The sequence below is a fragment of the Oryctolagus cuniculus genome, chromosome 19, assembly GCF_051225735.1.
Source record: "Oryctolagus cuniculus isolate XC-2025 breed Fujian yellow rabbit chromosome 19, ASM5122573v1, whole genome shotgun sequence".
Taxonomy (NCBI): domain Eukaryota; kingdom Metazoa; phylum Chordata; class Mammalia; order Lagomorpha; family Leporidae; genus Oryctolagus; species Oryctolagus cuniculus.
In genome coordinates this window covers 39,574,278-39,588,603 of record NC_142885.1, presented here as the reverse complement: position 1 = coordinate 39,588,603, position 14,326 = coordinate 39,574,278, and the positions used below count along the sequence as shown (strand labels likewise).

Below are 14,326 nucleotides of genomic sequence, written 5' to 3'. Positions count from 1 at the left end.
CACTTTAAGATAATACAAAAAGAAAATCAAACCAAACCTGAAAATAGTAGGAAGGGAATAATAAAGATTTAAGTAGAAGGTAATGAAATATAGAACAGATACAAACACTGGAATATCGAACTCTTTTTCAAAGCCTTTAAAAATCAATAAAACCGATAGGATAAAAAGAGAATTCTCAATTTAGTAGAATTTAAATGACAGGTAACATTATCAACTTTACATAAATAAAAGGGATTATACGGGAATATGCTCAAAAATCTTACTTCAAAAAATTATACAGCATAGAGGTAATGAAAAAAGTTTAGAAGATAAGGACTACCAATCTGAGTCAAAAAACACAGATAATAAACTGTAACATTTCATTAGAGTAAACTGATAAATTATGAATGATAAATCTTCATGACAAACTGCCCCAAAACCTAAGAACAGAAAGGAACTTCCTCAGGAGCAGGTGTTGTGACATTGTGGGCCACTGTTTCGAAGGCCTGTATCTCATCATATCACAGTTTATGTGGTGGCCACTCTGCTTCTGATCCAGCTTCCTGCTAATGTGTCTGAAATGCATTGGATGATAGCCCAAGTATTTGGGTTCCCACCAGCTCTGTGGCAGGAGTTCTGGGTTCCCAGCTTCAATCGGGGCCTGTCCCAGTTGTTGCAAGCATTTGAGGAATGAACCAGTGCATGGAAGACTCCTCTCTCTGTCTCTCCCTCTCTCTTTGTCACTCCTTTAAATAAACCTTAATTTTAAAAAGAAGATTACTTCCTAAAATTGATGATAGTGTCTATGAAAACACTACAGCTAGCATTATAATGCCATGTGTGAAAGACTTCATCATAAGATCAGGAAAAGCTAAGGATATCCAATCACCACCTCTAGTTAACATTCCATTAGAGACTAGGCAGAGGCATCTGGTTTGAAAGTAAGAGATTAAAATTATCCTTATTCACATAATGATATGATCTTATGAATAGAAAAGCCTAAGAAATCCACTAAAAACTATAAAATTAATTAATGAATTTGGCAAGATTGCAGAATGTAAGATCAATATACACAACTTAATTGTATTTTCATACATTCACAATAAAGGACCTAAAATGCAGTTAAAATAATTCTAGTTATGGGGTCAGTGCTGTGGCGCAACAGGTTAAAGCCCTGACCTGAAGCGCCAGCATCCCATGTGGATGCCAGTTAAAGTCCCAGTTGCTCCATTTCCGATTCAGCTCTCTGCTATGGCCTGAGAAGGAGTGGAAGATGGTCCAAGACCTTGGGCCCCTGCACCCATGTGGGAGACCAGGAAGAACCTCCTGGCTCCTGGATTCAGCTCCATCCATTGCAGCCAATCTGGAGAGTGAACCAGTGGCTGGAAGACCTCTCTGTCTCTACCTCTCTAACTCTTTCAAATAAATAAAAGTAATTCTTTAAAAAACAACAATAATAATTCTAGTTACAATAACATCAAAAATAAAATACATTTAAATATATTTAACAAAAGGTGTACAATACTTCTATTCACAATATCCAGGATAGAGAATCAACCTAAATGTCCTTTAGTACATGAATGAGTAAAGAAAACTTAGTACATATACACAAGGGAATATTATTCCATTTAAAAAATCTTAAAGTCCTTAAGAGATGGGCCAATGACCTAAACAGACATCTTCAAAAGAAGAAATCCAAACGGCCAACAGACACATGAAAAAATTCAGGATCACTAGCCATCAGGGAAATGCAAATCAAAACCACAATGAGGTTTCACCTCACCCAGGTTTGAATGGCTCACATACAGAAATCAACTAACAATAGATGATGGTAAGCCGGCGCCACAGCTCACTAGGCTAATCCTCCACCTTGCGGGGCCGGCACACCGGGTTCTAGTCCCGGTTGGGGTGCCAGATTCTGTCCCGGTTGCCGCTCTTCCAGGCCAGCTCTCTGCTGTGGCCAGGGAGTGCAGTGGAGGATGGCCCAAGTACTTGGGTCCTGCACCCCATGGGAGACCAGGATAAGTACCTGGCTCCTGCCATAGGATCAGTGCGGTGCGCCGGCCGCAGCGCGCCAGCCGTGGCGGCCATTGGAGGGTGAACCAAGGCAAAGGAAGACCTTTCTCTCTGTCTCTCTCTCTCTCATTGTCCACTCTGCCTGTCAAAAAAAATAATAAATAAAATAAAAAAAATAGATGATGGTGAGGATGTGGGGGAAAAGACACACTAATCCTAATCCATTGTTGGTGGGGACGCAAACTGGTAAAGCTACTGTGGAAGAAAATTTGGAGATTCCTCAGAAACCTGACTATAGCCCTACCACACGACCCAGCCATCCCACTCCTTGGAATTTACACAAGGGACATTAAAGTGGCAAATAAAATAGCTATCTGAACCTCAGTGTTTATTGCAGCTCAATTCAAAATAGCTAAGACATGGAATCAACCTAAATGCCCATCAACAGAAGACTAGATATATACTCTCTATAGAATATTATGCAGCGGTAAAAAAAAAAAAATTCCAGTCATTTGCAACAAGATGGAGGACTCTGGAAAACATCATGCTGAGTGAAATAAGCCAATCCCAAAGGGACAAATATCATATGTTCTCCCCGATCGGTGACAACTAACTAAGCACCTAAAAGGAAGCCTGTAGAAGTGAAACGGATACTATGAGAAACAATGTCTTGATCAGCCCTTATCCTGACTGTCAAGGAACAGCTTACTATTTTATTCCTTTTAGTATTTTCTTTTTCTACTTAATACCATTGGTTGAACTCTTTAATTAACATACAATTATTCTTAGGTGTTTAAATTCAACTGAAAATTGATCCCTGTTAAAAATAAGATTGGGGGGTGGCGCGGTGGCATAGTGGGTAAAGCCGCCACCTGCAGTGCCTGCATCCCATATGGGTGCTGGTTCGAGATGTGGCTACTCCACTTCTGATCCAGCTCTCTGCTATGGCTTGGGAAAGCAGCAGATGATGTCCTAAGTCCCTGGGCCCCTGCACCCACATGGGAGACCAAGAAGCTCCTGGCTCCTGGCTTCAGATCAGTGCAGCTCCAGCCATTGCGGCCATCTGACGAGTGACCCAGCAGATGGAAGACCTCTCTCCCCCACTCCTCTCTCTCTCTATCTCTCTCTCTCTCTCTCTCTCTCTGTGTGTGTGTGTGTGTGACTCTCCTCTCTCTGTGTAACTGTGACTTTCAAGTAAAATAAATGAATCTTTTAAAAAAAACTAAGGGTGGGACTAAGAGAGGGAGGAGATGCACAGTTTGGCATATGCTGACTTGGACTTACCCCTAAGAGTAAAGCTAGTAACATGCCATGGGAATCTAAATCCCATATGGGCACTGGTTCAAGCCCAGGCTGCTCTACTTCCCATCCAGTTTCCTGCTAATGTGCCTGGGAAAAGTGTGGCACATGGACCAAGTGCTAGGACCCCTATCAGGCACATGAGAGACTCTGAGGGAGTTCTTGGCTCCTGGCTTTGACTTGGCCCAGTCCTGGATATTACAGGAAACTCCCACATGGATTTTTTTTTTAATTTCCTGGCACACTGCTCATTCAAGAAGATTTCTGGACTCATTCAATCTATAAAATTGAGTCATGAAGACACAGAAAACTTAAATAGACCAATAAATAAAACAGAGACTGAATCAGCAATAAGATGCTCACAAAAAAGAAAAGCCTTTGTACACACAAACGATGGCATGACTGAGAATTTGTAAGTTCAACACTATTCACAATATTTACAAAAAAATGTAAACACCAGGAATAAATTTAGTAATGGATGGGAAATATATCTACAATGAAAATTATGAAACATTAATGAAACAAATAGGACACCAAAAAAATGGAAAAAACTTCCATATTTGTGGATTAGAAGAATTAATATCATCAAAATTTCCATATTATCATATGATGGTTACATGTATCTGTGAATATGTGATTGATGACCCAAGTACTTGGGCCCTGCACCCCATGGGAGACCAGCATAAGTACCTGGCTCCTGCCATAGGATCAGCATGGTGCGCCGGCCACAGCGCGCCAGCCGTGGCGGCCATTGGAGGGTGAACCAAGGCAAAGGAAGACCTTTCTCTCTGTCTCTCTCATTGTCTACTCTGCCTGTCAAAAAAAAAAAAAAAAAAAGACTAAATGAAGCCATAAAAAAGTACTGATTCTTGAAAAACATTTTTCAAGGTCAAGAAAATGTCTCCTCGCACTGAATTTTGGGGAAAACACATTGTTATTCTTCTTTTTGTCAGATACAAATGAAACATATGACTAATATTGCTACTTATAAATCGTATCTTCATTCTCACATGTAAAACAATTAAATAGAAGCTTACATTCAAGGAGGAGTTCCCCTGAGCTGTAGTTTCATCATCTGTTGGGGAGCAGTATATTTGGATGCCATTGCTGCTCAACTCACTCATAATCCTACTCTTAGAAATTGTATCTGTTTTGGCAATCTATGGTATAATGTTCACCTATTAAGAAGAAAGACAAACAAATTTCACCTCTAATGATTTGTTGTTTTGTAGTTTTCAAAAAGTCTCACAACCTCTGAGAATAAATTTGTGTAACTAGATGATCTCTGGTTATCATATCTTCCTTCCAAATATTTTTCAAAAATCATTAGTATCTTTTAATATTTGTTTTTTATAATTTTTTAGAAGTCTCAATGTTGTTTCCTCCTAAAAGTCTCATTCACTTCCAACACATTTTGAGTTAGTAAAATGTAAGCTATACTATGAAACAGATCATCTATTTCATTATCAATTTTATTTCTTATTAGACTGAGTGACAAAAGTCAGAATTGGAAACCTTTCAACACAATTGTGGAAAAGGTCTCATTTGCTGTGCATCTCGGTCATGCACAGCACCTTCTCCATAAAGACATCCTAATCAGGGTCTCATCTTCACCTATCTGTGCCTGACCTAAATGTCCTTGCAGACAGGGGCCAACATTGTAGTACAATGGGTTAAGCTGATGCAGACATCCCATACTGGAGCACCAGTCCAGGCTGCTCTGCCGGACAGTCTGCCTGGGAAAGCAGCAGAGAACGGTCCAAGTACCTGGACCCCTGCCACCTATTCAGGAGACCCAGGCTCCTGGCTTCTGCCTGGCTCAGCCCTGGTCATTGCAGCCATCTGGGGAGTGAACCAGTGGATAGAAGGGTTCTATTTCTTCCTGTCAAATAAATATAAATGTCCTTGAAGAGAGGCCAGCACTGTGGTGTAGCAGGTAGCCTCCACCTTTGGGGCCAGCATCCCATATAGGTGCTGGTGCTTGTTCTGGCTGTTCCACTTCAGATCCACCTCCCTGCTAATGCACCTGGAAAAGCAGCAGAAGATGGCCCAAGTCCTTGGGCCCCTGCACCCACACGGAAGACCTGGAAGAAGCTCCTGGCTCCTGGCCTTGGACAGGCCCAGATCTGGCAATTTGGAGAGTGAACCAGCAAATGAAAGACCTGTGTGTGTGTGCGTATGTGTCTATAACTGCCTTTCAAATAAATAAATAAATCTTTTTGGAAAATGTTCTTGAAGATGAATTTGCTTGTTTCCCAAAGACCACATAAACATAATAGACTTTTTTTGGTTACCATAGTTTAATGACTGAGTGTGAATGTGTGTGTATCTGTGTGTGTTTATGTATGAGTACGTGTGTGTGAATGTGCATGTGTGTGTGTGTATGTGTATGAGTATGTGCGTGCATTTATGTGTGTGTGTGTGTGAAGGGCACCTTTCTAACAAATATGTTAACTTAAATTTGTAAAAATGAATTATATTCATATGTAAAGTTGAATATTTACATATTTTATGTTGAAGCTTTACAAATAAGCTTTTTCCAAGTTCTACTATATGATCATTCTCACATCTGTGAGTTTATACTGATATAGCTAAACCTGTAGAAAATAAAAATATCCAAAATTCTAAAATATACTTTACTACTGTTATAATATTAAAATCATAGCTTCACAATGTAAAAATGTGACAAACAGACATCAGTTTTATTGGATAATTTTTGTTTTAGATTTCTCAAATTACTTTAAAAAAAAACACTGGGCAAATGCAAGGCTTCAAAATTAAAACTCAGCTGTTCAAAATTTTGTCAGAACGGACCATCAAAGGAGCTACCTTTCTCTGAAGGGAGGAGAGAACTTTCACTTTGATTATGGCCTTGTCTAAATAAGGTTGGAGTTTGTGAACTCAAGAGGCTTCCATAACCTTGGCAGCTCATGACAAGAGCCTCAGATGATTACTGAATCATAAACAAAAGTGTCAATTATTGCCAGCACCATGGCTCACTAGGCTAATCTTCTGCCTGTGGCTCCAGCTCCCTGGGTTCTAGTCCCAGTTGGGGCACTGGATTCTGTCCCAGTTGCTCCTCTTCCGGTCCAGCTCTCTGCTGTGGCCTGGGAAGGCAGTGGAGGATGGCCCAAGTGCTTGGACTCTGCACCCGCATAGGAGACCAGGAGGAAGCACCTGGCTCCTGGCTTTAGATTGGCACAGTGTGCCGGCTGTAGTGGCCATTTGGGGGGTGAACCAACAGAAGACCTTTCTCTCTGTCTCTCTCTCTCACTGTCTAACTGCCTGTCAAAAAAAAGTGTCAATTATTAGTCAATTATTAAATCAACAACAGGCATCATTGTGCACTTATACCCCATGTAGGATCTCTGTCCTTAATGTGTTGTATTATGTGAATTAACAGTAAAACTGGTCTTCAAACAGTACTTTATACTTTGTGTGTCTATGTGGGTGCAGTTGTTAAAATCTTTACTTAGTATATACTGAATTGATCTTCTGTATATAAAGATAATTAAAAATGACTCTTAATGAAGAATGGGATGGGAGAGGGAGTAGGAGATGGGATGGATTGTGGGTTGGAGGGTGGTTATGGGGGGAAAAACTGCTATAATCCAAAAGTTGTACTTCTGAAATTTATATTTATTAAATAAAAGTTTTCTAAAAATATTGACAAGTTTTGATATCTAAACCTAACATCTTCAATTGTAAAGGGCAGACAAATGCTAAGGTAGATTCAAGACTAAAGCAAACATTTAGTATTGTATTGATGAGAAACCTCAGTAAATACATCCCCCAATGCTGATAAATGGAAATTTCCTACAGTAACAATTCTTTAGATGTTCATTTTTGAGAGGGAAAGGCATTTATAGCAAGGATAACTAAACAGTCTGGAAAAGATGACAACAGACACATTGGCTAGCCCCTTTATATAATGATCCTTGTGAAAAGGAGAGCTTTCCTCTATCTGAAAAGTGGCTTGATGTTAGCAGACACTGCGTCCTCAACTATGAGTATACTACTAATTGGGAAATTGAGGCAGCTCTTAACTGAGCTAGAAATAGAATGTATTTCAACTTGATGTCATCTAAGATTACATACAAAGTTTTTTTTTTCAAGCTTGAACAATACGTAAAGGTATGGCTCTTATGATAAAGGGAATCTAGCTTTAGAACTTTTATTCTTGTCTAATGAATAAAGTTGAAGACAAATATTTTATCAGGAATGAGTGCAGAAAAGAATCTGATGATGTGACAGTTTTATTCATGTGTATGTTGACTCTATACTGCAAATATAATTACTTGTTTTGAGGGCCAACATTTTGGTGCAATAGGCTAAGCCTCCAACTGTGATGGCAGCATCCCATATCAGAGTGCTGGGTCAAGTCCTGGCTGCTCTGCTTCCCACTGAGCTCCTTATTAATGAGCCTGAAAAAACAGCAGCAGATGAGTCAAGTACTTGGGCCCCTGACACCCACAGGAGAGGCCAGAATGCAGTCCACGGCTCCTGGCTTCTGACTCCTAGCATCAGCTTGGCCCAGCCTCATCCACTGCAGACATTTTGTTCATGAACTGCGAACCACTAGCTGGAAGCTCACTCTCTTTCTTGCTCACTCTCCCTTTCTATCTTTTGAATAAATACAAAATCCTTATATTTATATATATGTGCACTTAAACTTTTTATGTGAAGTCATTCTAGATTTATAGAGAATTGTATAAACAGTTCAGAGAAAACAACTGAGACTTCATGGTCCCCCAGCTGTATAGCTTAGAAAGTTGCTGAGATCAGAGCCAGCACCGTGGTTCACTAGGCTAATCCTCTGCCTTGCGGCGCCGGCACACCGGGTTCTAGTCCCGGTCGGGGCGCTGGATTCTGTCCCGGTTGCCCCTCTTCCAGGCCAGCTCTCTGCTGTGGCCCGGGAGCGCAGTGGAGGATGGCCCAAGTACTTGGGCCCTGCACCCCACAGGAGACCAGCATAAGTACCTGGCTCCTGCCATCCGATCAGCGCGGTGCGCTGGCTGCAGCGCTCCAGCCGCGGCGGCCATTGGAGGGTGAACCAAGGCAAAGGAAGACCTTTCTCTCTGTCTCTCTCTCTCACTGTCCACTCTGCCTGTCAAAAAAAAAAAAAAAAAAAAAAGAAAGTTGCTGAAATCAGAAAGCTTAAACTCAATGCCCAAGCTTTAATCCCAGAAAGTTCAAGACATTTTTTCAAGGTCACAGAAGCATGTAATAATGCAAATATTCAAAAGCTACTTATAGTGATAGCAAATCCTATATATTTTATACATACAACATTATATTCCTTCTGTAGGGATAAGACTAAGTTGAATGGTCTAGTTTTTCTATACATTCCATAAAATGATTTTCTATGCATTCAACCTGAAACATGAAAAATTCATAATCTGAAAATTTAATCAAATGAATAGGTCTCATACATTTCCTCAAGAGTTTTCTAAAGCCATGAGAATAAGCATATCGGCAAAAAGAAGTCATCATGTGTCTCACACTTTTGCGAGAAGGAACCATGCTTCCCCTGGCTGCTTCTACTCAACAAGGAATAGCTCCTTCAATGTTATTCTATTCTGAATCCTTGATAGAACCTGCAGCCACAATCGGTAAAGTGTCATGTTTCACACTATCAGTGGCTTCAGATGAGCACAAACAGGATTCATCATAGTATCATGCAATGAATCTAATGTTTAAAATATTGGTAAATGATCATAACCTAAGTTCCCTTTTAGTGGATTTTTTACTTGAATTTTCATTTTCCCAGCTGATAACAATATTTACTTTGTCTACAAAGAAGCTAAAATTAAAATCAACCAAACACTGATGTTTTGCCACCACAAAATTCCAATGTTAAAGCCCTAGGCCTCCAGTACCTCAGAATGTGTCTATAACCGGAGAGTCTTTAAACAGGTTATTAAATTTACATGATGCTGCTACAGTGGCGACAAATCTAGTCTGACTGGTGTCCTTAGAAGAGGAAACTGGGATATACACAGAGATACAAGACAAAAAAGCCTATGATGATGAACAGAGAAGAGTCATCTGCCAGCCAAGAAAACAGGTTCCAGAAGATACAAAACCTAGTGACACACTGAGCTAGGACTTACAACTTCCAGAACCATGAGAAAATAATTTTTTATTGTTTAAACCATGCAGTTTATGATATTTCATTAATGCAGCCCTAGAATGAATACAAACACTTCAACAGGAAAAAATTACATACCCACATATTACAAAATAACAGGTATTTGTGTGCAAATGCTTCAAAATACCGTCTTATTCCAAAATAAATATTAAACTTTAAAAGCTGATGATTCATTGCACACACCTTACCGTCAATGTTCTTCATTGTTATTATGTCAAGGGACTTCAGAGAATGTCCCGCAGGTGAAATGAAGTAAAGGCACACATGGACACGAGAATCGTGGTACTGAAAGAAGGAACGTTTAATCTTCAGTTCTTCTTGAAGACAGACGTCAAATTGAGCATCTAGGTAGTTAATGAATGGTTGGTAGCTAAAAAAATAATGAGCGTAACAGATTAATAAAATTTGAAGTCTGTTTTTCACCATTTAATAAACAATATGTATGCTGAACAAGTTTCTATGGTGATTAAAAAGGTGAATAATATGTCCATAAAAAGGTAATTTCTGGATCTGAGATGGCTTAATAGGGAAAACATGTGCTGACTTTGACCATGGGAATATAACAGAAGAAAAGGGTGGAACTGCATTCTGCAGGGGACAGTTGGAGAGAAGTGTGCAGTGGAAATTCTACAGAAAGCAGAGAGACACCATGGAGCAGCAAGGATGGTACAATCACACAGCAGTGAGCAGGGCATCACCAGCAACTCACAAAGCTGCTGGCTGCAGGGGACACCATCTGTCTGCATCCAGGTGCCTGGTGACCAGCAGGGAAGAGGAGACACATCAGCAAAGCAGGTAGAGACTGCTGCAGGCTGCACATGACAGGGAGTTTACAGAGGGATAGATCCGTGGTCCACACTGACTTTGAGTCTGGCATGAACAATTAGCAGGGAGCAGGGTACCCACTTAGGCTTGTAAAGTGCTCCCCTCCCATCACTCTACCAAGGCACTCAGACTCATTTTGCTGAGGCAGAGCACAACCAACTTCTATCCAGCAAGCATCTGGCTCTGGGAATGCAGCAGCTCCCTCCACAGCCAGGGGAGGCTCACACTGTTAAGAGTAGACCCCACACACCCTGTGACTGTGGGAGCTATGTGGGCTGTGACTGTGGGAATTCTGTGACTATTAGATAGGGTGTGGGTGTGGTTGTGTAATCATGTGTCTGGCTTCAAAGGCTCCGAGTTCCCTGAGTGCCTTCGGTGGGTCATTGCAGAGGGTTCTTCATGCACCTGAGTGGGTGAGGTGCATACCAACTGTGGGCTCACATTGAACAATTGGTTCACTTGGTAAAGAGAAGCTGAGGCTGTGATCATGGCAGCCAAAGTGATCATACCCACCCTCTGCTGACAACAGAGGAGATCTACCGTGCCCAACATGGGTGTCACCGCAGACTCTTACTCCAGAGTGTTAACCAGGGCTCCATGGCCACACTCAGCACATGCTTCTGGATATCCACTGATGGCATAGACACTCCATTAAGCCACAGTGGTACATTTCAAAGGCAAAAGCCCTTAGAGGAGAAAACCAAGTGTTTCCACAAATGTATAAAAATAAACAAATACAACAAATACAACAAACATGAACATTTATCACCTCACCACAGTTAGCACAGCTATCATCCAAAAATCAAAAAAAAGGCCGGTGCCGCAGCTTACTTGGCTAATCCTCCACCTGCAGTGCCGGCACCCAGAGTTCTAGTCCTGGTTGGGGCGCTGGATTCTGTCCCGGTTGCTCCTCTTCCAGTCTAGCTCTCTGCTGTGGTCTGGGAGTGCAGTGGAGGATGGCCCAAGTCCTTGGGCCCTGCTCCCACATGGGAGACTAGGAGGAAGTACCTGGCTCCTGGCTTTGGATCGGCACAGTGCACCAGCCGTAGTGGCCATTTCAGGGGTGAACCAACGGAAGGAAGACCTTTCTCTCTCTCTCTCTAAAAAAAAAAAAAAAAAAAAAAAAAGAATGCTAGTGATGTTATGGAGAAAAAGGTACCCTAATCCAATATTGGTGGGAATGTAAACTAGTACAAACATAATGGAAGACAGTATGGAGATTCCTCAGAAATCTGAATATAGATCTACAATACAACCTAGTCATTCCACTTCTGGGAATTTACCGAAAGGAAATGAAATCATCATACAAAAGAGTTACATTTACTCCTATGATTCTAGCAGTTCAGCTGAGACTAGCTATGATATGGAATTAATCCTAGACTGAAGATTGGATTAAAAAAAATTTTGATATATATATATGATGGAATACCACTCGGCCATAAAACAGTATGAAATTCTGTCTTTTGCAACAAAATGGATGCAACTGGAGAACATTATGCTTACTGAAATACACAAAAACTCAAAATATTATATATTTTCCCTGACTTGTGGTAACTAGTATAAAAAATAATGTTTAAAATAACAGTATAAAAATAATGTTTTGAGTGAAACTGACATTTTAAGATTTGATTATTGTTTATAGCACTTGTCCATATTCCTAAGGGACAGTGGTTTTTCTTCTTACTACTTGTCTTCACTACAAAGCAACAATAATAGCATGTGTATTCATTCATTTCACTTGTAAACAATCAAACTGGGAGATTCCTGTGGCAATTGGTGAAAAGTACTGGTGGGAATACCTAATTCCAACAATCACTCTAGAATTATTGGATGAACTGACACATGAGTTTCCACAAATATGGGGGGAAATGCCTAGAAAGTTGAAAAGGATTTGAAACTGGAATGTTAACAAGGTAGATAAGAAGCCAAAAGTAAGATTGACAAGTATTAGAGGCACTGCTTCTGGGTTAATCTTTGGTCCAGAATTTCATTTTAATAGATGGTGTGATTGATGTGCCTAGAAACTGAAGTTTTAGAAAAGCACCTACATGATCCTTCCCTGAACAATACTTCTAAAATAAAGAAATATTTTTGCTCAGACAGCTACATATCTATTTCTTAATGTTTGTTTATTTGTATTTACCTGAAAAGCAGGGAAAGAGGTGGTGTAAAAATCATCCATCTGTTGGTTCACCCCACAAATTCCAGCAGCAGCTGGAGATGGGCCATGTGAACCCAAAACCCCATCTGAGTCTCCCATATGGGTGATAGGGGCCCAAGCACTTGAACCTTCATTTGCTGCCTCCCAGGATGCATTAGTAAGAAGTTAGGTAAGAAGCAGATTACCTGGAATTTGAACCAGAATCTGATATGGGCTGCAGGAGTTCAAGTGGCAGTTTAGCTTGCTGTGTCACAATACCTATCCAAGGTCATATCTTGTCATATCTTGTCAATGTTAGCAACAGGAAGACTAAGTGCCTCATATGATTTGTCACCACAATGAGAATGTAATCAACAGCTGGCGCCGCAGCTCACTAGGCTAATCCTCTGCCTTGTGGCGCCGGCACACCGGGTTCTAGTCCTGGTCAGGGCGCCGGATTCTGTCCCGGTTGCCCCTCTTCCAGGCCAGCTCTCTGCTGTGGCCAGGGAATGCAGTGGAGGATGGCCCAAGTGCTTGGGCCCTGCACCCCATGGGAGACCAGGAGAAGTACCTAGCTCCTGCCATCGGATCAGCGCGGTGTGCCGGCTGCAGCGGCCATTGGAGGGTGAACCAACGGCAAAGGAAGACCTTTCTCTCTGTCTCTCTCACTGTCCACTCTGCCTGTCAAAAAAATGTAATCAACAAGAATCATCATGGGTAGAACAGACATATTCACATAAACAAGAGAAACTTTGTCTGCAGCAAGTGTAACATTGACTTCTAACAGGGATCTGCTAAAACATCACAGACTTGAAACATTTTCTGACCATCTTCTGTTAAGCAAAATACACTCATGCAGCAGACAGCAGCAAACACCATGGCCCAATTTCTGCTATTCCTGGGATAATAAGTGTCTTTAGGTAAATACAAGAAATAGGAGAAAAGCAAGGTTTGGGCCAGCACTGTGGCGCAGTGGGTTAATGCCCTGGCATGAAGCACCGGCATGACACATGGGTGCCGGTTCGAGACCTGGCTGCTCCACTTTCAATCCAGCTCTCTGCTATGGCCTGGGAAAGCAGCAGTAGATGGCCCAAGTCCTTGGGCCCCTGCACCCACATGGGAGACCAGGAAGAACCTCCTGGCTCCTGCCTTCAGACTGGCGCAGCTCCAGACATTGCAGCCAACTGGGGTATGAATCATTAGATGGAAGACCTCTCTCCATCTCTGCTTCTTCTCCCTCTGTGTAACTCTGACTTTTCAATAAATAAATAAATTTTTTTTTTTTTAAAAAAAAGGTAGGCACTCTAGGCCTTGACATATGGGAACATTATATCACCAAAAAGTAGAAGAGCAAGACAGACACATATACAGTCATGGGCAGCCAGTCAGTAGCAATTCTGCAACTTCTTCTATTGAAATGAAAATTCCCGTCACAAATACAGAAAAATACATGACATATAAATGGAAGAGTGGATCACTGAAATTATTCCAAGTTCTGAAAGGAAAGTACTGCCAACCAAGGATAGTTTGTCAAGTGAAACTATCTTTCATAAGTGAAGGAGAAACAAAAGCATGCACAGACAGGAAAAATTTAAGGAATTCATCACCACCATGCCAAGCTTCCAAAAGATGCTTAAGGGACTCCTTCATAATAAATAAACCTACCATTTAGAAGGACAATGCCCACGAAAAAAAAAAAAAAAAAAAACAAAGGATAATAAAAATAAGCAGAAGCAACTTTTAAATTATAGGACTAAGTCATTACTTATTATCAAAAACTTTAAATGTAAATGATCTAAATTCCCCAATTAAGAGAACCAGACTGGTTGGATAGATCAAAGAAAAAGGCTCAACAATATGCTGCCAACAAAAATTTGCTTCTTCAGAAAAGACACACGGAGACTGAAAGTAAAAGG

At 41.0% G+C, this 14,326-nt stretch overlaps 1 protein-coding gene across 6 annotated transcripts in view; it reads right to left on the bottom strand.

The window, feature by feature from the left end:
* Positions 1–14,326, bottom strand: part of LOC100350867 (transport and Golgi organization protein 1 homolog) — a 71,409-nt gene that overhangs the window by 41,071 nt on the left and 16,012 nt on the right. For 3 of the 6 annotated variants that reach the window (XM_089321467.1, XM_070064536.2, XM_089321468.1), the window contains exon 2: positions 9,629–9,815. In XM_089321467.1, the coding sequence (XP_089177593.1) occupies positions 9,629–9,815 (187 nt within the window). Of the gene's footprint in view, positions 1–9,628; positions 9,816–11,101; positions 11,371–14,326 lie in introns of all 6 variants that reach the window. The other 3 variants (XM_070064539.2, XM_089321469.1, XM_089321470.1) reach the window with 3 other exon arrangements.